This window comes from Lynx rufus, unplaced genomic scaffold (genome assembly GCF_022079265.1).
Source record: "Lynx rufus isolate CCGP_SWC_20201006 ecotype Redwood Valley unplaced genomic scaffold, mLynRuf1.p SCAF_18, whole genome shotgun sequence".
Lineage (NCBI taxonomy): Eukaryota > Metazoa > Chordata > Mammalia > Carnivora > Felidae > Lynx > Lynx rufus.
This window is the reverse complement of record NW_025814832.1, coordinates 37,773,844-37,797,418: the sequence shown is the minus strand read 5'-3', so window position 1 is coordinate 37,797,418 and position 23,575 is coordinate 37,773,844. Positions and strand designations below refer to the sequence as shown.

Genomic DNA, 23,575 nt, shown 5'->3' with positions numbered 1-23,575 from the left:
TAAGAAATTAGATTTTTATCAATACACAAATAAGTTTACTTAAAATCAGCTCAGTTACATATTTAAAAAAAGTTTCAGAACCTCTCCCCACCAATGTCCATAAACTAAAATAGGTTCACATGAAACCTATGTTCCAACCCAGAAGAATGCAACAGTGATGGTCCAGGTACTAGAGGACTCATTTCTCTGGTCACGGAGACAGTTACAAACAAAACACATCTCTTGCCTGGATGAGCAGGAAGAATTCACATAAAAGAGCTTCATAAAACATCTATGAAGGAGAATCGGTAGTATCAGAAGAGTTCCAGTACTTCGATTGAATATAATTCCCTATTATTCTTTTCTTGATTTAGTTTTTGCAGCTCACGAAAACTTACTTCAATCTTGTTGAGCTCGGAGCAAATGCATATCTAAAGAAAAAAGTTTCAAAGTAACTTTTACCGTAACTTCCACACACAAACAAATCCTCCACGATTACTTATAACTATACCAAGACAAAAATGTTAAGAATAAATTATAATGTAAGTGATACTCGGGTACAAAAGGAATTCAGCATATATCAAATAATCACACACCTGGGATTTCACAAACTTATAAAGACTTAACAGTAGTCTTTTTGCTTCTGGTATCATTACCACAACGGTAAAGTTAGCATCCAGAAGGAGGCATATCCAATCCATAATCTGAGGATAAACAGGAAAAGGAAAGTTAAGATTTTAAATTTAATTTTAGGTTAATTCATTTTAGAAAGTCCAGAATTATATCAAACGGTTATAAGAAAAGTTAGTCTTGTTTACAAAAATCTAAGCATTTAAGTTTAGAAATGGAAGAATTTCTAAACAATATAAAAATGGTCTTCCTTGCTTTACACTTGTTATTTTACAAGTATAACTCAGTCTTTTTCACAGCATTAATCTTTAAAAAGAAAGCCAGAGTGACATTTAATCCAAGGGAGAGTTAGTACATGGTTTTTATTAAAAATTTTTTTGTAATCAGGGCACCTGGCTGGCCTGGTCTGGTCTGTGGAGCATGAGGACTCGACCTCAGGGTTGTGGGTTCGAGCCCCACATTGGATATTGAGATTACTTAAAAATACAATCTTAAAAAAAAATTATTGACAGTTACAAAAAACAACCCACTCATCTCCTACTCTGAAATATACACTATGCCCCAAGAATAGGATGTGGTGTATCAAAGATGAACTACCATGAACTAAAATACAATCGCTATACATTTATTAAAGTATTCTACATAGTTTGACACCTTCAGATGGGCTATAGTTAACATGCAATATCACTTGTCATGAAAAAGCATTCAGGAAACTCATCCACCATTTGGGTGGAGAAGGGAAGGTTCATTCCCTATGAAACTCCTTACACCAAAATAAATTTTTTTATATGAATCAAGGAATTAAACACAGAAAAGGAAACCATGAATGTACTAAGAAAGGGTGACTATTTTTATATTCTCTGAGTTGAAAGGGCCTCAAGCATGACCTAGCCATAACGAAGCCAAAAAGGAAAAGCTTAATAATTTTAAAAATTAAAACTTTAAAATAAAATCAGAAACTTATCTATCGCAAAAATTACACTGAAAAAAGTAAAAAGACAAGTGATAGGAAGAAAGTACTTATAATACACTCCATAGAAAAAGACAATTTCCTAATACACAAAGAATTCTTTATAAGCCAAAACGAAAAAGACAGAAAAAGCAATTGAAAACTGGACAAAGAACCCAACCTGGCAGTTCACGAAAGGAAATGTAAACAGACAAGAAAAGATGGTCACAACCCTTCAGAAAGGTACTGGCATTTTGGAAACTAAAAATGCAGGGCATCTGGGTGGCTCAGTCATTAGAGCATAGGACTCTTGATCTCCGAGTTGTGAGTTCAATGCCAGGTGTAGAGATTATTTAATACGGAAAAAAAAAAAGGGGAGGGGGAGAAATTATTTAAAACAAACAAACACCTAAAAAAAAAAATGCATGTACCCTTTATCCAGTAATTTCACTCCTGGGAATTTACTCCACAGGTGTTCCCTTATAATCATACTAGAATATCTGTGTAGGGGCACCTGGCTGGCTCAGCCAGTAGGGCATGTGACTCTTGATCTTAGGGTTTTGAGTTTGAGCTCCAGATTGGATACAGAAATTACTTAAGAAAAAGAAAGGGGGGGGGGTGCCTGGGTGGGTCAACCAGTTAAGCAGCCGACTCTTGATTCTGGCTCAGGTCATGATCTTAGGGTTTGTGAGTTTCAGCGTCACAGTGGAGCCTGTTTGGGACTCAATCTCTCTGTCTCTCCTATGCTTGCTCACAATCTCTTTCTCTCTCAAAATAAATAAACATTTAAAAAAATAAAAAAAAAAAAGAGTATCTGTGTAAAGATGTTCGCTGAAGGTTTACAATAATAAAAAAACTGTAAACAACTTAATGCAAATCAACAGGGGACTGACATAAATTAAGATTCTCCATAAAATGAAATAGTATGCAGCGATTAAAAAGAATGAAGCAGGGAGCGCCTGGCTGGCTCAGTCAGCACAGTATGTAATTCTTGATATCGAGTCTGAGTTTGAGTCTCATGCTGGGTGTAGAGATTACTTAAGAAAGTTTTTAATTGAATTAAAAGAAAAAAAAAAAAGAAGAAGAGAAATGAGGCAGATGTTTGGTCCAGAAAATGTCTAAAACTCAGGGCTGAATAAAAAAGCAAATTGCAAATAGCATGCATACTATGACCTAATTTCTGTTAGAAAAACAAGAGGAAGATAAGTTAGGGTATAGAAAGAAAATTCCCAGACATAAAAGAGACTTTTTTTTTTTTTTTTTTTTTAATGAGGTTTTATTCCTTTTTTTTTTTAATTTTTTTTTTTTTTCAGCGTTTTTACTTATTTTTGGGACAGAGAGAGACAGAGCATGAATGGGGGAGGGGCAGAGAGAGAGGGAGACACAGAATCGGAAACAGGCTCCAGGCTCTGAGCCATCAGCCCAGAGCCTGACGCGGGGCTCGAACTCACGGACTGCGAGATCGTGACCTGGCTGAAGTCGGACGCTTAACCGACTGCGCCACCCAGGCGCCCCTAAAAGAGACTTTTTTAAGTTAACTTAATCTCTTCACCCAACACGGAGCTTGAACTCACAACCCTGAGAATGAGAAATGCACGCTCCACCACCTGAGCCATACAGGTGCCCCAAAAGAAACTCTTAATATTGGTTATCCCTAAGACGGACAAGGGGAGTGGAGAAGCAACCTCTGATAATGTTGGAATTTTTAGCTCCAAAAATTAAGTTCTTAGGGGCACTTGGGTGGCTCAGGTGGTTGAACATCCCACTTTGGCTCAGGTCACGATCTCATGGTTCGTGGGTTTGAGCCCTATGTGGGGCTCTGTGCTGACAGCTCGGAGCCTGGAGCCTGCTTCGGATTCTGGGTCTCCCTCTCTCTCTGCCCCTTCCCCACTTGCGTTCAGTTCAGTTTTTCTCTCTCTCAAAGATAAATAAAAACATTTTAAAAAATTAAAAAAAAATAAAAATTACTTAACAAAATTTTACTAAAAAAAAAAAAACGAAAGTAGGGGTGCCTGGGTGGCTCAGTCAGTTGAGCGACCGACTTCGGCTCAGGTCATGATCTCACAGTTTGTGAGTTCAAGTCCCGAGTCAGGCTCTATGCTGACAGCTCGGAGCCTGGAACCTGCTTCAGATTCTGTGTCTCCCTCTTTCTCTGCCCCTCTGCCACTCATGCTCTGTCTCAGACATAAATAAACATTACAAAAAAAATTTTTTTAAATGAAAGTAGTCAAATTAAGTGTTTGAACTGCTTAATTAGGATAACATATTCTTAAACCACAATACTTTTTTTTTTTTTTAAGGAATTTCTATACCCAACATGGGGCTCAAACTCACAACCCTAAGATTGAGAGTCGCATACTCTACGGACTGAGCCAGCCATGCGTTACTAGCAACAATAAACTTTTTAATGTTTTAAACTGCTTCTCAAATAAATACTGTATTTAAAGAGATTCTCTGAAAACATTTTTTTTCCATTAATCTTAATTCTCTTATTCTTAAAGAGATTTGGACACTTACACCATCTCCCAAAGAGATAAGGAAATTCTTGAAAAGGGTCGCAATAGCAAGAATTTAAGATGTATTTAAGTTCTTTAGCACAGAATTTTGACCCCAAATTGAGAGATCCTCCCCACCTCTCACTCCAGTGGTTTGTATACAGGGTGAGAGAGGAAATTCATACGGACTAGGAGACAAAGAGAAATCAGTTACCGAATTCCAAGTTCTGACACTATTATATATAACATTATTTTGTTCTTACAGACTTTTCCTAGCACCAGATCGAGTTAAAAAGTTAAAAAGATGATCTCACCCCTATGTTTACTGTGGCATTATTTACAATAGCCAAATTATAAAAGCAGTGTAAGTGTCCATCGATATATAAATGGATAAAGAAGATGTGGGGAAGGTGTGTGTGTGTGTATAATGGAATATCACTCAGCATTAAAAACGAATGAAATCAAGGGGCACCTGGGTGGCTCGGTCAGTTGACTATCTGACTCTTGATCTCAGCTCAGGTCATGATGTCACGGCTTGTGAGATCAAGCCCTGCATCCGGCTCTGTGCTGACAGTGCGGAGCCGCCTTGGGATATTCTCTCTCTCTCTCTCTCTCTCTCTCCACCTCTACCCCACTTGCTGCTGCTGCCCCACTCATAAATAAATAAACATTAAAAAAAAAATACCCGGAAAGTTGCTATTTGCAATAACACGGATGGAGCTGGAGTGTATTATGCCAAGTGCAATCAGTCAGAGAAAGACAAATACCACATGATTTCACTCATATACGGAATTTACAACACAAGTGAACAAAGAAAAAAAGAGACAAACCAAAAAAACAGACTCTTACTGTAGAGTACAGACTGTTGGTTACTAGAGTGGAGATGGGTGGGGAGAATGGGGGAAATAGGTGAAGGGGAAATAATGAGAGTTCACTAATTATGATGAGCACTCAGTAATGCCTAGAACTGTTCAATCGCTATACTGTGCACGTGCAATTGATATAATACTGTATGTTAGCTCTACTGGAATTAAAATAAAACTAAAAAGTTAAAAAAAATTTTTAAAAAAGATGATCTTACTTGGTTCAAGGTTGGAGGGTGCAGTCCAGGAAGAGTCATAGTAGCATTTTCACTACACTTCAGATAAAGGAAATACAAATACTGGAGAAATAGCTGGGTAGGAAGAAAAAGGACAATTTATCACTTTGATAGAAAAATTTTCTCTCTCTATAAAGCTAACAAAGAGACTGAAGAATTTTAAGAAGCTACTGAATTTAATTATACAGCAGACAAATATGCTAGACATCTGGGGACATAAAAAGAATAAAACACAGTCTTTGCTATCAATGGGGAGTTCATCTGGTTGGGGAGGGGTAGCTGGAAAGCTTATCAACTGTTTGTAAACAATAAGCAGAAAAGAGAGAATCCATCTCTGGGCGATTCTTTTTAGTTTCTACTTTTTTTTTTTTTTTTTTTTTTTTTTAGTATTTGTTTGTTTAAAAGTAAGCTCTACGCCCAACACGGGCTCAAACTCACAACCCTAACATCAAGTGTCATATGCTCCACTGAGAGCGAGCCGGCCAGGCACCTGTTTTTAATGCAGATGGATCAACTTGGCCTTCAGGCTTGGCACCAAGCATGCCAAGATCTGCCCACCAAAAATCACTCGTCTCCTTGGCACAGTTTTTCACCGTGGGGGCTGGGAAACCTCTTATTCACATGAAGGAGACTTCATTGATCACCTTTCAAATGCCCTAAAGTCGGTCAGTTGAGCAGTGAAATGTATAGAATATAAAATTCCATAGGATGTCTACAAACACTTACAGTGACATGTTGTGCTGGGATGTCTTTCAAGTGCGGCAGAAGAAACATTTCGCTATAAGCTGAATGAAGAATTGCATTTCTACTCAGGACTAAAGGAAAACCTTGTTTCAACAAATGAAGGCTTTTCTACCGGAATTATGAGTAACTCCCTGCCTCAATGAGATCTTATCTAAATTTATATGAAAGTTTCACTTTTCTGAAAGAGCTCGATCACTGAACTTTCTCCTCATCACGACAGGTCACCTGGAATACTTCACTCATCTAACTGGTATTTATTCAGAAGACTAATTTTTAGAATTGATAGAACTTCTGCTTTCATACGCCTTCTTAAAACAGGTTTAAGTAAGTTATTTGAATCTAGCACTGAATGTATTCCACGTTCAGGCAGAAACTGAAAAAAAAACTGAAGAAAACAAAAAGCAGCTGAAATGATCTACTTATTCCCGGGTTACTGCCTGGCACTCGCCTGTATCTGTGGAAAGAGACAATACGGGGGAGAGGGTTTCAAAGGATACAGCAGTGCCGCTCTCTTCGCTACCACAGGGCACGAGGTGGTCTCCTCGGCTGCGTCCTGAGGCTTTTGGTTTAACTTCCGATCACAGCTATCACAGTTTTGTTCGTCAGCATTGAAACCGTTTTGAAGAATTTCCGTTTGCTCGTCCATTTTCTCTTGCACAGGATCACTACAGTCAGAAACTGATTCCATATTGATTTCTGTTTCTTGAAGACTGTCATCACTAATGCTATCATGTTAATTGAAAGTGAGAAATTAATTCATCGCTGCATGAACTAGAAAAATGTTCATTCTGTAAGCATCTGAAGTTTTAGAAATCAAGGACTGTAAGAGAGTAAGGATGCAGTGGAGAAAAAGGACCATAAGCTTCTAACTTACCTCAAGAAAAGTTTTAAGCAAGCGCAGGTGATCGATTCAGGAATGTCGGGGAACTGCTGTAGACACAGCTGTAACATCTGCACATCTGTCTTTTCCAAGGCCGCCTCCATCAGGCCGGGGCACAAGCTGAGACAAAACACCATGAACCACTTTTGTATAGCAAGAAAGATCTCAACTGCAAATAACGTATAAGCTTTTTCAGAGTATGAATATTAGAACTGTAAAAAACAAGGTCAAAAGAGTTACACAAAGCGTGGTACACAGAAACACTTACCTGTAAGAAAGCACGTGTGTCTGGATAAGTTGCATCAGAGAGTTCCGGGGGTAAAATGATGGCTCTGTTGTATGTCGTCCCAGAAGTTCTAATACTATGTCCCCAACAATAGTATGAAAGTCAGGTGTCCGCTTCACAGCCAAAAATTTACATAGTTCTACTTCAATGTCTTTTTCTGAATCTTTCTGAAAGGGTGGAAGTAACAGACTTCAGTCTAGTACAGGAAACAAACATCACTCTGAAGTCAAAAGTTCCTAGCTCAACATTTTCTCAAATCACTCAACAACATTCATGCATTCCTGTAAAACTGGGAGTTGATACGATATGCTACACAAAGACCAAACCAAAACAGAAATTAATTCCAGGGTTTAGAGATCAAATTCTTTAAGAGGCAAAGTGACAAGTGTATTCAACGCAAAGGTGAAAGAGATCCTGATGAGGCCACCTCCCTCTCACAAAATGGTCAGTAAGAGTCAAATAAGCCAAAGTATTAGGTAGCTCTGACAACCTGAAGACACTATACATATGTTAGCTGCAGATATTAAACCATGATCAGAAAAATTAGAATGGAAAGCAGATGGGATTTCTTTTACCACTTCAGTTGATTTTTCATATTTCTTTTTTTTTTAATTATTTTAATGTTTATTTTTGAGAGAGAGAGAGAGAGAGAGAGAGAGAGACAGAGAGAGAGAGAGAGAGAGAGAGAGAGAAACAAAGAGACGGAGCGCAAGCAGGGGAGGGACAGAAAGAGACAGGAAAACACAGAATCTGAAACAGGCTCCAGGCTCCGAGCTGTCAGCACAGAACCCGACGCGGGGCTCGAGCTCACAAACGGTGAGATCATGACCTGAGCCAAAGTCGGACGCTTACCCGACTGAGTCACCCAGGTGCCTCGATTTTTCATATTTCTAATATTTTATTTACCTTTATTGTTGATAAAAGTTGTTCGAATGCTGGAGGCGGCACATTCACTTCAATTTTCCTTCTCCTTAACTGTAATTAAGTAAATTGATTAGGATATCAAAACAATGCAAAAGATCCAACATGTATTTAGAAGAATATAAAATGTCCTAAAGACACTAGGATTGCACCCTTAATGCTCTCATCACAAGCTTTTCAAAATATTATAGCTTCGTTATAGTGAAGAGTGGGTTTATTTAGAGTAATTTAAATACCTTTAAGGTTTTTGTTTTTTAAACACACACACAAAACTCGCTATACTCAACAAGGTATTATTACTAATTGCAAACTGTCCATTTTCACACCTGTGTCTTAGACACACACACATGCCCATAAAAATTAACTACTAAACTACACCTGACATTTTGGATAAAGGCTGTCAGGTCACTGGGTTCACGATTCAAATTGCCGTCATGAAGATCAAAGCCATAAGAGTTGTACAGATGTGAATTATTAAAATAATCCCACCTTTTTTTTTTTTCCTCTCTTTTTTTTAAATATTTGCACTAACATTTTTGGAGAACTTTTTTTTTCTTTTTTTAAGATCTTATTTTTAAGTAATCTCTACCCACCCTGCACTAACATTTCTATTTCAACTCCCAAACTTACAATTCTCTTCGACTGCTCTGAGTTCTGGGATCCAAATCCATATCCTCGAGATGTTTCCCAGTTTACAAAATGAGGCACAGTGTGAGTGCCTAAGAAAACACAAAGCATACAATTTCTGAAAATTTTTGACCTATTGGTGTTTAGCCAAACGACAACCATTCATGCACAATTCAAGAGATGCTTTAAAGACCATTGAATTCTACAGATAACCCCACATCAGTAAGTCACAATACCGTAAAAGGGTATGTGCCCAGCAACATTAAGCCAACAGATGAGATCACTGGGAAACACGAGAGGATAAAGCAGTTAGTGATTTTGCCTGGGGGACTCTTCCAATGCCCCTAAAGTCAGAACACTGGTGTTCAAAACAGTGTAGCTCTTCAGCCTACACCAGTACCTGCAGTATAGACTGCTCCCAAGGTAGATACCTGGGTCAAGGAAATTTCAATGAACAGTGGCAAATTTCAACATCAAAAACAGGCTCTGTAAACTGATGGCTGTAGAAATCTACATCACACTGGAAGTTAATAAAATGGTTTACATTAATAAGAAAAAAACAGAAGTTCCTGGGGTGCCTGGCTGGCTCAGTTGGTACAGCATGCGACTCTTGATCTTGGGGTCATGAGTTCGAGACCCACATTAGGCACAGAGGTTACTTTAAAAAAAGGGGTGGCCTCCTACCTGGATCTTGACTATGCTTGAGTTTTCCAAGAGCACCTGCTAATGAAGATACTTCACACTTGTATGGAATCACAGTAAGAAATTTTCCATGTAGCATAAATAAATTTTCCCCAAAATACCAGAGCTACAAAAAATGTTACAGAAAATATAAGCAATTTTTTTCTAAGATCTGAATCACACTTATAACAATAACTTAGTGTTAAGTAATCTTAACATAACAAAAAACAACAGGATAAAGTTAAACAACTTTCCAGAATAACCTCACATGTACAACTTATTAACTGGGTAGGCTTACACAGCTCTTATTTCTACCCACGACTGAATGAAGCACAATTTAATGTTTATTTATTTTTGAGAGAGAAAGAGAGAGACAAGCACAAACAGGGAAGGGGCAGAGAGAGAGGGAGACACAGGATCTGAAGCAGGCACCAGACTCTGAACTGTCAGCGCAGAGCCTGATGTGGGGCTTGAACTCATGAACCATGAGATCATGACCTGAGCCAAAGTTGGGCACTTAACCGACTGAGCCACCCAGGCGCCCCTGAATGAAGCATAATTTAAAGGATACTCTCAACTCTTAAAAATCTGATCACTGTATGCATTTAAAATAATTATTTAAAAATAGTATTGCCACTATTCTAAAGCTATTAATGTAATGACTACCAAGGCTACTTAACAGGGCACTCAGTTAATGATGTGCTAGATGAAAAAAGCAGATGGGAATGCAAGCTGGTGCAGCCACTCTGGAAAACAGTATGGAAGTTCCTCAAAAAACTAAAAACAGAACTACCCTACGACCCAGCAATTGTGCTACTAGGTATTTATCCGAGGGATACAGGTATGCTGCTTCGGAGGGGCACATGCACCCCAATGTTTATAGCAGCGCTATCGACAACAGCCGAAGTATGGAAAGAGCCCAAATGTCCATCGATGGATGAATGGGCAAAGAAGATGTGGTGTATATATACAATGGGAGTATTACTCGGCAATCAAAAAGAATGAAATCTTGCCATTTGCAACTCTGTAGACAGAACTAGAGAGTATTATGCTAAGCAAAATTAGAGAAAGAAATCTCCTGTGACTTCACTCATATGAGGACTTTAAGAGACAAAACAGATGAACATAGGGGAAGGGAAACAAAAATAATATAAAAACAGGGAGGGAGACAAAACAGAAAAGACTCATAAATATGGAGAACAAATTGAGGGTTAATGGAGGGGTTCTGGGAGGGAGGATGGGCTAAATGGGTAAGGGGCACTAAGGAATCTACTCCTGAAATCATTGTTGCACTATATGCTAATTTGGATGTAAATTGTAAAATAAAATTAAAATTAAAAAAAAAAAAGAAAAAAGCAGAATTTAACATTGTTTCTATCTTAGGATTCCAATTATTAAAATAGTATAAATAAGATCTATGAACAAAAAGCTTAAAGAAACATGGAAATCATATGTTAGAGCAGAACTGTGAATGGTTAACTCTGTTGTAAGTATAAATTACAATTTTTTTAAATGTTTATTCATTTTTGTGAGAGAGAGGGGGTATGAAAAGGGGAGGAGCAAAGAGAGAGGGGAACAGAAGATGTGAAACAGGCTCCACGCTGAGAGCAGCAAGCCTGATGAATTCATGAACCGTGAGATCATGACCTGGGCCAAAGTCAGATGCCCAACTAAACCACCCAGGCACCCCTATAAATTAGAATTATATTGTATGCTGAGAAGTTTAGTCTTTTTATCCTCTAATTACAATTATCAGTAAAGCTGTATTACCTTTATTTGCATTTTATTCACATTCACTAAACCACCAATATTTACTGAGCACCTCTGCTAGACACTGAAGATAAAATAGGTAACAAAACAGACAAGGACCCCCGGCCTCAGGAAGTTTAGTTTGGTTGGTCTAAATTTTAATTCTTTAATAATTCTTGTGTAACTCCATGAGAACGTTTAACATATATCTAAAAGACTAATTTGTTAGAAAAGTAACAGCCCTGGCACATGGTTCAAAATACAGAGGCAGGGGTGCCTGGCTGGCTGAGTTGATAGAGCATGTGACTCCTGCTTGGTCTCAAAGCCATGAGTTCAAGCCCCACACCGGATACAGAAAATACTTAAAAAATAAAAACAAAATATAAAAAACAATACAAAAGTAAAAAGGTCAAACCAAAGAGCAGCTAAAAACAAAAGTTGTTTTATTTACTAATTATTCTCCCTTGATCTAAAATTACCCCAAATTTAGTGTTTTGAAAGTAACAAACATAAAAGGAAATTCAAATAACCAAACAAGTATACTCTTGCAGATAAAAAAATATTTCTCAATTTATTTTAATTGAAAATTGCCAAATAGGGACGCCTGGGTGGTTCAGTCAGTTGAACCATGAATCAGCTCGAGTCATGAATCCAGGGTCTCGGGACTGATCTCCACGCTCAACATGGAGCCTGCTTAAGATTCTCTCTCTCACTCTCCCTCTGCCCCCGGCTCACGTGGGCTCACACACACTTTCTCTCAAAACAAAAACTGCCAAATTATTTAGATCGGAAGTCTCTTCCTTTACGGTGTATTTATCATGCACAAAAGTACTAAATTTGAAAAAAGAGTCAAGGACAAAATCTTACTTGACCGCTGGTCCCCTGTGGTAACTCTCTGGAAGTCTGTAGTGTTTGAAATTTCGTGTTCCATATGGAAAGGCATTCTGTAAAATAAGACATACAAATTCAGACGTCATGCCACATGTAAATATGTGATGCTGAGGGCAGGGGGAAGTGGGGAGACTGGGGAGAGTTACAGTTAAACACACAAGTCTTGCTTCATTCAGTATAAAAAGAAGTCACAAAGACAGCGAGTACCACAGAAATTCAAGGAAATGAGATCTCATGACAAGTGGACACGTGTGAGGGCAGGGGGCATATGGGAGATCTATGTATCTTCCCCTCAATTTTGCTGTGAACCTTAAACTGTTCTAATAAAAGAAAGCTAATAATACTAACAGTAGTAATAATGACAAATGTTAATATGGAAAGGGCTCTTTGATCTCTCAGGTAAGTGAATAAACAAGGTACACAACAGCATGTATGGTATGCTATCATTCATGGAAAAAGAAGAGGAAAAAAACTAAGCAGTAGTATTTGCTTGCATACATATAAAAACCCTCTGGAAAGAGACGATGGAAGCTCTAACGGTGGTTACCAGGTTTCGGGGGGTAGAGCCGAACCAGAAAGAGGGATGATGGTGGGGGAGAGGAACAGCACAGGGTGGTAAAGTGGCGGGGCGCCAGGACTTGAGAAAAGTAAGGTCCGTGACTGAAGAGGCAATCTGCTTGGGCTGAATCCCCGCTCTACTGAATCCTCTAACACTTGTTTCCTGGTCTGTAAAACAGGAGTGCAGGAGTGCTATTAGTAACTACCTTCTCTCCTGGCATTGTTGGAAGATTAAATAATGCAAAGCGATAACACAAGTAAAATGCCTGGCCCAGGATAGCTACGCTGTATCTAGTAGCTTCTATCTCAATAAGCAGGAGAAACAAAGAACCACCGACGAGCACAGGCAGATGAGAGCACAGGCAGATGACGCGTACAGTCAATAGGAAGCCTGGACTGAATAAATCAAAGGGTTTTTGCTCTGCAACTGGGAAAGGAGACCGGAAAAGGTGGGTGGGGTCTAGACTGTAAGAGACCTGAATACCAAACAAAAGACTCTTGAGTTTTATAGTGTTGCCTAAGAGATCCCAATCTAGCACTGGTCAGGAACAAATGTGTTCTTCGTGATAGACTACAATTCTGTGTTGTGTGGAGGGGTGTTTGGGGGCTAGGGGAGGTGCAAATGAGAATCATGCTCTGAAGTCACAGATGGAAAAGCATTCTAGTAGACCCTGAATTTCAAGTCATCCAGGTCGTGTGGACTTCCATTCTGCTGAAATGCCACCAGGCTATGAATTCAATTCTCTACTGTAAGGCTTACCAATGATCAAACGCCCATGGGCTGGTACAGATATTTGCAGTTTTTATTTCTTTAAGACATTAGTCACGAGCAAGGTAATGATATAAGGAAATGTTTTTTAAAAAGATGGGGCATCTGGCTGTCTCAGGAAAGTATGTGACCCTTAATCTCGGGGTCGCTGAGTTTCAGCCCCACGTGGGGCATAGAGATGACCAAAAAAATAAATAAATAAATAACCCGGGGGGAAGAAAAAGATTAACTAATGTTAAGATAAAATCAAAGACCTATTCAAGAAGAGTTAGGAAGCTACAAAAATAATTTGAGTACGATGATAAAGAAAATGAATGGGTGGTAATAAATACAAAAGAAAAAGAAGAAAAAGAGGCACACGTTGAGGGAAAAACCCAAAGGACTTCTTAATTGATCACATCCAGTCACCCTTGGAAGCTGGCAGCGGCGGTCCTAGGACTGCTACGTGATCCTGATCCAGGACGGTGAGTGCAACACCACTTCGAGCATTACCGGCCACCACAGTCTTGAGCAACAGCGATCTGACTACCCTCTGATTTTCGTCTGGGTCCCTCGGATGTATTGGTATCAAGGTTTCATATACACACCCATCAGAGCCTGTTGGGAACAAGCGTTTGTTGCTCATTATCAGTTAAAGGACAGTTCTAGATCTTTCAGAGCTAAAGGTACCAGGTTATTTGTAAGTTGGACCAATTTGATAGAAGATATAATCAGAAAAATAAAGTTAACAATCACACTGCTCTTTGCTTTCCCTTAAAGAACGCACTGCACTACAAACCTAAAAAAGCATGTGGAGCCTGCTTACGATTCTTTCTCTCTCCCCCCTGCCCTTCCCCTGCTCACTTGCTCTCAAAAAAAAAAAAAAAAAAAATCGTCACAACAGGTAAGAATTACAAACTGTAGATACTAGTACGAACTTAAAATATGAGAAGGAACTGTCAGGAATACAGACAATCTAGTCACCAAGAGGATGTATCTCACATTTAAGATTAATTAGCATTCGGGTCTGCACATGACATTGTTACTCCATCACCCTGAAAACTGTATGAAGTTGCCGTTTTTTGTATGTCAATTGAAGTTGGGCAATTTCACGTGGTTCTAGCTGAATAACACAAAGATTTTAGGGCTCTTTGGTTCAGATTCCCTTATTTCTATGTTCATTCATTAACTCACAAGCTTTCATTTAATCGTAAGTATATCTGGGGTGCCTAGCTGGCTCAGTCAGTAGAGCATGCGACTTTTTTTTTTTTTTTTTTAATGTTTGAGAGAGAGAGAAAGAGAGCACATGCAGGGAGAGGCAGAGAGAGGGGGACAAAGGATCCAAAGCGGGCTCTGTGCTGATAGCAGAAAACCCAAAGTGAGACTCAAAGTCACAAACTAGGAGATCATGACCCGAGCTAGCATCAGACACTTAACCAACTGAGCCACCCAGGTGCCCAAGCATGCAACTCCTAGTCTCAGGGTTGTGAGTTCAAGCCTCATGTTGGGCATGGAGCCTACTTAACAAAACAAAACAAAACAGAACAAAACCAGTAAGTATATAAGTGAAACCATAAGAAAACCAGTCCTTCTTGAGCAAAGGCATTAAGTGCATTCCAAAGATCTTCTAGATATGATAGGAATCTTTTTCTTAATAGCCATTGCAAACATTTGCACATTAAAAAACTTCACAGGTTTTTAATTGTGGTAATAGGAAAATGCTGCTTTTGTTTCTTTCTCCCTTTTCTCAAAACAACTTCAAGAGGAGCCATAAAGAGCAGGAGGATGAGAATCCCACACAGGCACTCTTCTTTCTCCTAGTCACATAAAATTGGATTATACTTTAGACCATTACATACAGCTAAACTCCAAGGCATTAACAAATCTATAAAATGCTGGCCGGCAGAGGCCACGAATGCTTTGTTAGTCTCCTTTAACCCATCCGCCTCCACCACTGTTCAAAGAAGGGCAAACTATACCTTAAGGCTAAAAAAGAGGACTACCGGAGCCACTCAGTACCAACCTTAGGGGCGCCTGAGTGGCTCAGTCTGCTGAGCGTCTGGCTTCAGCTCAGGTCATGATCTCGCGGTTCGTGGGTTGGAGCCCCACATCAGGCTCGCTGCGGACAGTCTGTCAGTGCAGAGCCTGCTTTGGAGCCGGTCCCCCTCTCTCTGCCCCTGCCCTGCCTGCACTCTCCCAAAAATAAATATTAAAAAAACAAGACAAAAATACCCCCTTAATTTATGGGTCACTATTTACAATATCAAACAACCTGACTTTATCACGATAGTGATTTTTCCTTCTTTATTGGTATTATATTATTATTATTTATTGCTTATGATAAATTTTAAGATATAAAAGGTACCTGCCGATGGGGCGCCTGGGTGGCTCGGTCGGTTAAGCTTCCGACTTTGGCTCAGGTCACGAAATCATGGTTCATGAGTACAAGCCCCATGTCAGACTCTGTGCTGACAGCTCAGAGCCTGGAGCCTGATTCAGATTCTGTGTCTCCCTCTCTCTCTGCCCCTCCCCTGCTCATGCTCTGTCTCTCTCTCAGAAATGAATAAACATTAAAAAAATTAAAATAATAAAGAAATAAATAAAAAATAAAAGGTACCTGCTGAGAAATACTGACTTAATGCATGACCACACATGACAAAGTGCAAAAAGTGAGGGCATAAATGCTTGTAAGGAAGCACGTGAAGGGAAGTGTTACAATAGACAACTGCAAAAACATAAGACTCAAACTCCAAAAAACCACCATCCTGTGATATCCCTTTATTTACAATCTCTGAAAGTTCAAAGAAAAATACTTACTTAATGACATCAGAGAGATGAATTTCCGATCCACAGATGCAGTAAAATTCTGTATGACAGATTTTTCTTCTTGTCCATGGAAGAGTGTGTATTTGCTTAAGGTGCGAGAGCTAAATGTTTGTATGTAAGCAAAGTGATTTCCATGCTGCACACAAAAAAAAGGGTTATTTTATTTAAAAATATTTCCATTTCAACCAACTGTACCTAAATGTTAAAGCCAACTGTCACTCTAATTACTTCAACGAGTGCTTAAAAACCTCTTATCCATTTAAACGTATTCTAAAATGTATTTCCTTGTAACTAATAGGTTTTTTAGCATTTAAAAATACACATACACATACACACACACATACACACACACACACACACACACACACCTGAGAGAAATACTAATGCCCGATTTTAGTTTTAAAAATAATATAGGTGAATTTGAAATGTCACAAAACAGGCCAGGAATTAGAGCGGTCACTTACTTTTTCAGTAATAAAGATTAAGACAGGATGCCTAAATACCATGAAAACCTTTGTCCACCTAAAAAACAGAAAAATTATAAAACATCAAATCACCAGCTGAGAGAAACCCATCACACTAAATTTAAGAGGATACCTTATCTTCAATATTTTTTAGAGCCAGAGAGACATCAGAGAACATTTGATTCGGTGTTTCAAGATACATATACGACAGGGAATCAGTAGGCATTTCTCTGTCAAATGCATCTCTGGATTAAATGCAAGTTCCCGGAGCTTTGAAAGACAATGTGAGGGGCGCCTGGGTGGCTCAGTCGGTTAAGCGTCCGATCTCGCGGTCCGTGAGTTCAAGCCCCGAGTCGGGCTCTGGGCTGATGGCTCAGAGCCTGGAGCCTGTTTCCGATTCTGTGTCTCCCTCTCTCTCTGCCCCTCCCCCATTCATGCTCTGTCTCTCTCTGTCTCAAAAATAAATAAACGTTAAAAAAAAATTTAACACAAAAAAAAGGAAGACAATGTGAATTGTAAAGCTCCAAAGGGGTGGCTGTGGGACATTGTGCAGTGTTATTAACCTCATCTGACTCACCTCCTCTCCCTTTTCAGTCACTTTTGGGACCATGCTCTAAGGAAAACATGAGGCGCTCATGTGCCTTCCTCGAGCCACAGAAGGACAGTGGGCTGGGGGTTGGGGGGGGGGGGGCGGTGACGGGCTTCTAGGCAAGGCCACACACAGCCAGACTCTGGCAAAGTGGCCATTAGAACCCAGGTCCTCCACCTACGCCCCTTTTCCGAGGGATTTCCTCCCTTTCCTCCGCACATTAGGAGCATTCAACAGGGCGGTCCAAGATACACATGGTCACTGTCCACACTGTTCACTCAGTACAAGCCTTCACCTTGACTTTCAGGAACTTAGCTTGCATCAAGTAGACCTGGACAGGGAGCAAGTTCACTAAGCAGGAAATGTGATAAAATAATGGGGACTGGAGGGGATTTCCTTCTATCATTTGAGTGAGTCATTTTTCCAGTTTTATTCCAGAATTTGGGACAGCAGAGGGCTCAAAGCACTATCATGATTTTACTAACAACAAACTACTTTTGCTCAGGGGTAAGGGTTCCAACCTTGGCAGTCAGGGCAATAGGACAGAAAACAGAGATTTTGGTCTCCTGGAGTTACCCACTTCATCTTCAAATAATTGACTATCCAGTTCTCTGTCATTAGAACAGGATTCGTATGTCCCTGCAGTTTCCTCAATCGCCTAACACTCTGAAGGCTTCTGGAGGATGCTAATTTGGCCAACAGCACATACACGGTTTTTAATTAAGGTTTGTTATGTTTATAACCAAGGCAAAGAATGTCAAAAAACATGCAGAGTCCATTATTTTGGTAAAAATTCACTTACAAGTATTGGAACTTACTTAATCACTTCATCATCAGAGAGAACAGTTTCAATTTTCTGCTGGGGCTCTGCAAGCAAGGCCTCTAAACCACGAACAGCACCTTCCTTGAATAGCACTAAGGGTTCTGTCCCTTGTATTGAATGTATCCTATAGATCTCAGCTGACAACTTGAAAAACATAAGAATGCATTAATTTTTATTCTAAAACAATTGTCACCTAATAAAATAAGGATGTTTATAGAAAGCTTATTTTTAAGAACTGATTTGTTTTCATTTTGATTCAGCTTTGTATGGTTCCAAAGTCAAATGCACAACATAAATATACATAGAAGCCTTTTCTTTATAAAGTTTATTTATTTACTTATTTATTTAGAGTGCAAGCAATAGGTTTAAGGGCAGAGAGGGAGGGAGAGAGAGCATCCCAAGCAGGCTCCACACTGTCAGCATAGAGCCTGACTCGGGGCGCGATCTCACCAACTGCAAAATCATGACCTGCGTGGAAATGAAGAGTAGGATGCTCAACCGACTGAACCACCCAGGCACCCCCACACAGAAGCCTTTTACTCCTATTCTGTGTACTCGGTCCCCTGCTCTCCCCCTTAAGTATTTTTTTGCATTTCTATGCATTTTGGGTTTATCCTTTCATTGTGAGTACTGGAGGTTAGGTACAACCTAGCTTTCCAAAAACTGAAGGTGGAAGAGGTATAAATAAAGCCACTAATTAGATTTAGGCAGTTGTGGTGCAAGACAAAGACTGATGCCATAATTACAACTACAGCCTGTAAACCCAAGAAAATAAGTTAACCCCACTGTAAAAATCAAGATCATGTTACCGCAGGGTAAATGAAAAGACAGGGGCCGAGAGACAACATAGTTAGCTAGCCAGAAGTTTCAAGGTTCCAGGTGATAAATGCGATTATATCTGAACCAGCTCCATTATAAGCCACGTCTACAATTTGCCAATTAGGGGCTCCTAAGTGGCTCAGTTGGTTACTCCTCCAACTTTGGCCCAGGTCCTGATCTCACAGTTCCGTAATTTCAAGCCCCTCGTCGGGCTCTGTGCTGACAGCTCAGAGCCTGGAGCCTGCTTCAGATTCTGTGTCTCCCTCTCTCTGCACCCCCTCCACTCACATTGTCTCTCTCTCAAAAATAATAAACATTTTAAAAATGTTTAAAATTTGCCAATTATACTTAGAATTAGACATCTTTGTTTATTCATAGCACACGCAGAGTGGGGGGAGGGGGGCAGAGAAAGGGGGAGAGGGACTGAGAGAATCTTAAGCAGGCTCCACACGCAGCACGGAGCACGATGCTGGACTGGATCCCATGACCGTGAGATCATGGGAAGCTCAGTCGATTGAGCCACCCAGGCACCCTTAGAGTTAGACATCTAGAACCGGAAGGAACTTTGGGGGCGCCTGGGTTGGCTCAGTCAGTTAGGTGTCCAACTCTTGATTTCGGCTCAGGTCATGATCTCATGGTTCATGAGACTGAGCCCTGTGTTGGGCTCTGCAACAGTGTGAAGCCTGCTTGGGACTCTCTCTCTGCCCTGTCCCCACTAGCGCTCTCCACTAAAATAAATAAAAAGTAAAAAGTAAAAATAAATAAATAAATAGATAGATAGATAAATAGATGGATAGAAAGAACTGGAAGGAACTTTCAAGGTTACCCTAATTTGAGACTCTCAATTTGTAAGAAAAAGTTAATTAACATACTTTAGGTCATCACTAGAAAATGCACAGTTCCTCATGGTTATTTTTACTGCATTCTGAGCCACTCTTAAAATACATAATGCAGGGACGCCTGGGTGGCTCAGTCAGTTAAGCGCCCAGCTCTTGATTTCAGCTCAGGTCATGATCTCACAGTTCGTGAGTTCAAGCCCTGCATCGGGCTCTGTGCTGATAGTGGAGCCTGCTTGGGATTCTCTCTCTCTGTATGTATGTAAATATATATATATACGTATATATATATATATATACGTATATATATATATATATATACGTATATATATATATATATATATACGTATATATATATAGGCACATGGGTGGCTCGGTCAGTTCAGTGTCCAACTTCAGCTCAGGTCATGCTCTCACAGTTCGTGGGTTTAAGCCCCGTGTGGGGCTCTGTGCTGACAGCTCAGAGCCTGGTGTCTGCTTTGGATTCTGTGTCTCCCTCTCTCTCTGTCCCTTCCCCACTCTCTCTCTCTCTCTCTCAAAAATAAACATTGAAAAAACAATACATTATGTATGTATGTGTATATATATATACACATATATATACACATGTACACACACACACACACATATACATATATATTTCATCAAAGTAGCAGGACGTGTTCTACTTATTTTAAGAAAGGGCATGGTAAGTTCTCACAAGAGACATACCATAAACACCTGAACTCGTGGAAATTAACTGTAAACTTATTCAAGAATTATTTAAAAAAAAATTTTTTTTTAATTATTTATTCTTGAGAGAGAGAGAAAGAGCAAGCGAGCAGTGGAGAGGCAGAGAGAGAGGGAGACACAGAATCCGAAGCCGGCTCCAGGCTCTGAGCTGGACAGCACAGAGCCCGACACGGGGCTTGAACTCACGAATCATGAGATCATGACCTGAGCCGAAGTTGGGACACTTAACTGGCTGAGCCACCCAGGTGCCCCAGGAATTATTTAAATTCTTAATCTCATGGAATAAAAAAGTTTATATTTTCTAACATTAACTCGTGAACTAAGATGTGTTACCAAGATACACTATAAGATAATTAGAATGAAAGCTAATGTAACCTTTATGCTCACTTTCACAGATGCATGAAGAGAAACGATCTACTACATTAAAAACGTTAGAAAATTCCGGGACACCTGGGTGGCTCAGCGGGTTGAGTGTCTGACTTCAGCTCAGATCTGATCCGGCGGCTTGAGTTCAAGCCCCACATCGGGCTTGCTGCTGTCAGTGCAGAGCCCATTTCCTATCCTCTGTCCTCCTCTCTCTACCCCTCCCTCCCTCCCTCTCAAAAGTAAATGAACATTTGGGGCATCTAGGTGGCCCAGTAGGTGGGTGTCCAACTGTTAATCTCTGCTCCCATCACGATCTCACAGGGAGTTCGAGACTCACATCGGGCTCTGCACTGATGGTGTGCAGCCTGCCTGGGATCCTCTCTTTCCTTCTCTCTCCCCCTCATCTGCTTGTGCTCTGTCTCTCTCTTTCTCTCTCAAAATAAATACATAAACTTTAAAAACAAACAAACATTTTTTTTAAAAAGTCAGAAAATTCAGACTTACTGTGGCTTTAAATACTTTATCCAGGTTTACATCTTCAGTATTCCATATTCTCAAAACCTTAAATCAAAACATAAAAGTTAAGAAAGTATTCCAGTTTTCATTTACACATAACAGTTTTCATTTACACAGTTAATAAATCAACACTTGTGCTGTATATATTATTATATAAATAGTTTTAAAACTCACCTTATTGTCATGTACGACAATAAACTCTCCAGTTTGAAAGTTGCACACAGCTGGACACGTTATAATTTGGCCTTGTTTCACTGACCAGCTCCCCAAGGGTTTCTGATCAGAAACCTAGTAAAATTCACATACAATATTCAAAAGGTCAATTTCAGATATTATAAGCAATTAAATTTACAATCAAGACAAAGGAAGAAATCATTAACATAATAGCATTTAACAAACTTCCTAAATTAAAAAAGTAAGTAGTCACAAAAGACAGTGTAGGATTCCACTTAAGACAGAAAGTAGAATGGTGGTTTTCAGGGGCTGGGAGAATAGAGATTTATTGTTTAATGGTGGAGTTTCAGTTTTGTAAGATGAAAAGAGTTTGGGAGGTGGAAGGGGGTGATGACTGCACAACAGCGTAAATGTACTAAATACCCTGAGCTGTATGATCAAAAAATGGTTAAGATCTAAGTTTTTTTTTTTAAGTAGGCTCCATGCCCAGCGTGGAGCCCAACGTGGGGCTTGAACTCACAACCCGGAGATCAAGACCTGAGCTGAGTGAGATCAAGAGTCAGACGCTTAACCAACTGAGCCACCCAGGCACCCCGAGATGAATTTTATGTGTATTTTACTACAATTAAAAAACATAAACAATTTTCAAAAAGTAATTTAAATGAAAATATGACTAAGTTCCTAAAATGAAAATGTAAATAAACAACACTATTTAGGGAACAGTACATTTAAAAAATGGATTCCACTGTGCCTTTGAACAGAGGCATGGGAAACTGAGTAGGGACAGTCCCGATCATGTCAGTTCCAATCAGCCACTGTATTCCTATGCAGGAACTACAAAATTTTAAGTCCACTAGACAGCCAAGGTAAAAACCAACAGTGTCATCAGAGGAGTCAAGGGGCACCTGGGTGGCTCAGTCAGTTAAGCTTCTGACTCTGATTTTGGGTCAGGTTGTGATGTCATGGTTCGTGAGTTCGAACCCAATATTCGGCTCTGTGCTGGACAGCAGGCAGCTGTCCAGGATTCTGTCTCCCTCTCTCTCTGCCCCTCACCCGCTTGTTCTCTCTCTCTCTTAAAATAAATAAAAATAAACTTTAAAAAAAAAAAAAAAGGAATGTTGGGAACCTGTTCCCCAAACTTCCAAGTAGACAGCTAGCTTCTTAAAGACACGTGAAACTATGTTCAGCAGCCCAAATAAAACAATTACTTTCTATGAGACCACTAAAAGCACAACTTATTAGAACGTGTGGTGAGCCAAGAGCGAGGATGAAAAGGGGGTGGGACGTATAGAGCCTGTCCAGGACTCAACTCCAGGATTTACAACATGGGAGTTGGCAAGAAACGGCTCACTCGGAATCAAAATTCCATCAAGCTACCAAGGAAACAAACAAACAACCAAACAAACAATAAAACAATCCACACATCTCTTTTCCCCAAAGAGAGGGAAGAAGGGTATGGACACAAACACTGTTCCCATGCTGCCAATCAGGCTCTCCCGCCCAATCTCTGTTCAACCTTCTGCGGGCAGCTGGGGTGACAGAAATCCCAGGAGGGGATGTTAAGGCCCTGTCGGAGAGATGCGAAGCGAAAGCACAGGTTTTCTTTTCGTTTCTGAGTCCAGCCCACGTGCACTTAGACGCTCCGCCACTTGCAACTCCGAAATATGCCTCTCTCTCCAGGAAAACAGCCGAATCCTATTCTAGACCTCACTCAGCGTCCCGGAGGGGCCAAGCCAGCTCTCCAACAAGCTGCTCGGCGATCTCTTTCTGAAGCCGTGAGAAACCTGCGGCTCTAGCTCAGTGAACGGAAAGGGGCAAGACCTCAGCGGGGGCTCTCCGATCACATCGCCCTCACCTTATAGAGGATGACGGTCCTGCCGCCGTGCGTCACTAGAAACTGGTCTGTTTTGTCGCTCTGCTCCACACCTAGGAGTCCGTTAGGCCCGGCACCCAAGGGTACCGTAGACAACGTGAATTCCTCCTCCAGGGCTGCCATTTTGGGCAAACCTACCGACGGCCGCGCATCCCTCCCGGCAGGCTTTGCGCTTTCTATCGCGAGAACTAGGATCGCAACTGGACAGGCGCTCGCCAAATAACAAACCTGTTTGCTGAGCCTGCGACCTCTGCCGGGCGTGGCGGGCGTGCAGGGCTGTGGGCGCCGCCGGGTGGGCGGAGCCTGGACTTTCCTCCTAG

General features: G+C 40.3%; 1 protein-coding gene across 2 annotated transcripts; it reads right to left on the bottom strand.

Moving 5' to 3' along the window:
• On the bottom strand, positions 1–23,395 carry NOL11 (nucleolar protein 11). Of its 2 annotated transcripts, none has more exons than XM_047081568.1 (18): positions 23,238–23,395; positions 21,383–21,496; positions 21,197–21,253; positions 17,935–18,083; positions 16,528–16,585; positions 16,055–16,199; positions 13,667–13,855; positions 11,908–11,984; positions 9,295–9,418; positions 8,614–8,702; positions 7,969–8,037; positions 7,045–7,229; positions 6,771–6,896; positions 6,394–6,621; positions 5,879–5,957; positions 5,135–5,227; positions 576–683; positions 1–410 (listed from the first exon to the last, which is right to left on the bottom strand). In XM_047081568.1, the coding sequence occupies exons 1-18, from the start codon at positions 23,376–23,378 to the stop codon at positions 294–296; spliced, it is 2,148 nt and encodes a 715-aa protein (XP_046937524.1). In that variant the 5' UTR covers positions 23,379–23,395; the 3' UTR covers positions 1–293. The 2 variants fall into 2 exon arrangements, with proteins under 2 accessions (XP_046937524.1, XP_046937525.1); XM_047081569.1 differs by having other exon boundaries at positions 6,394–6,561.
• Positions 23,396–23,575: the final 180 nt, after the last annotated feature.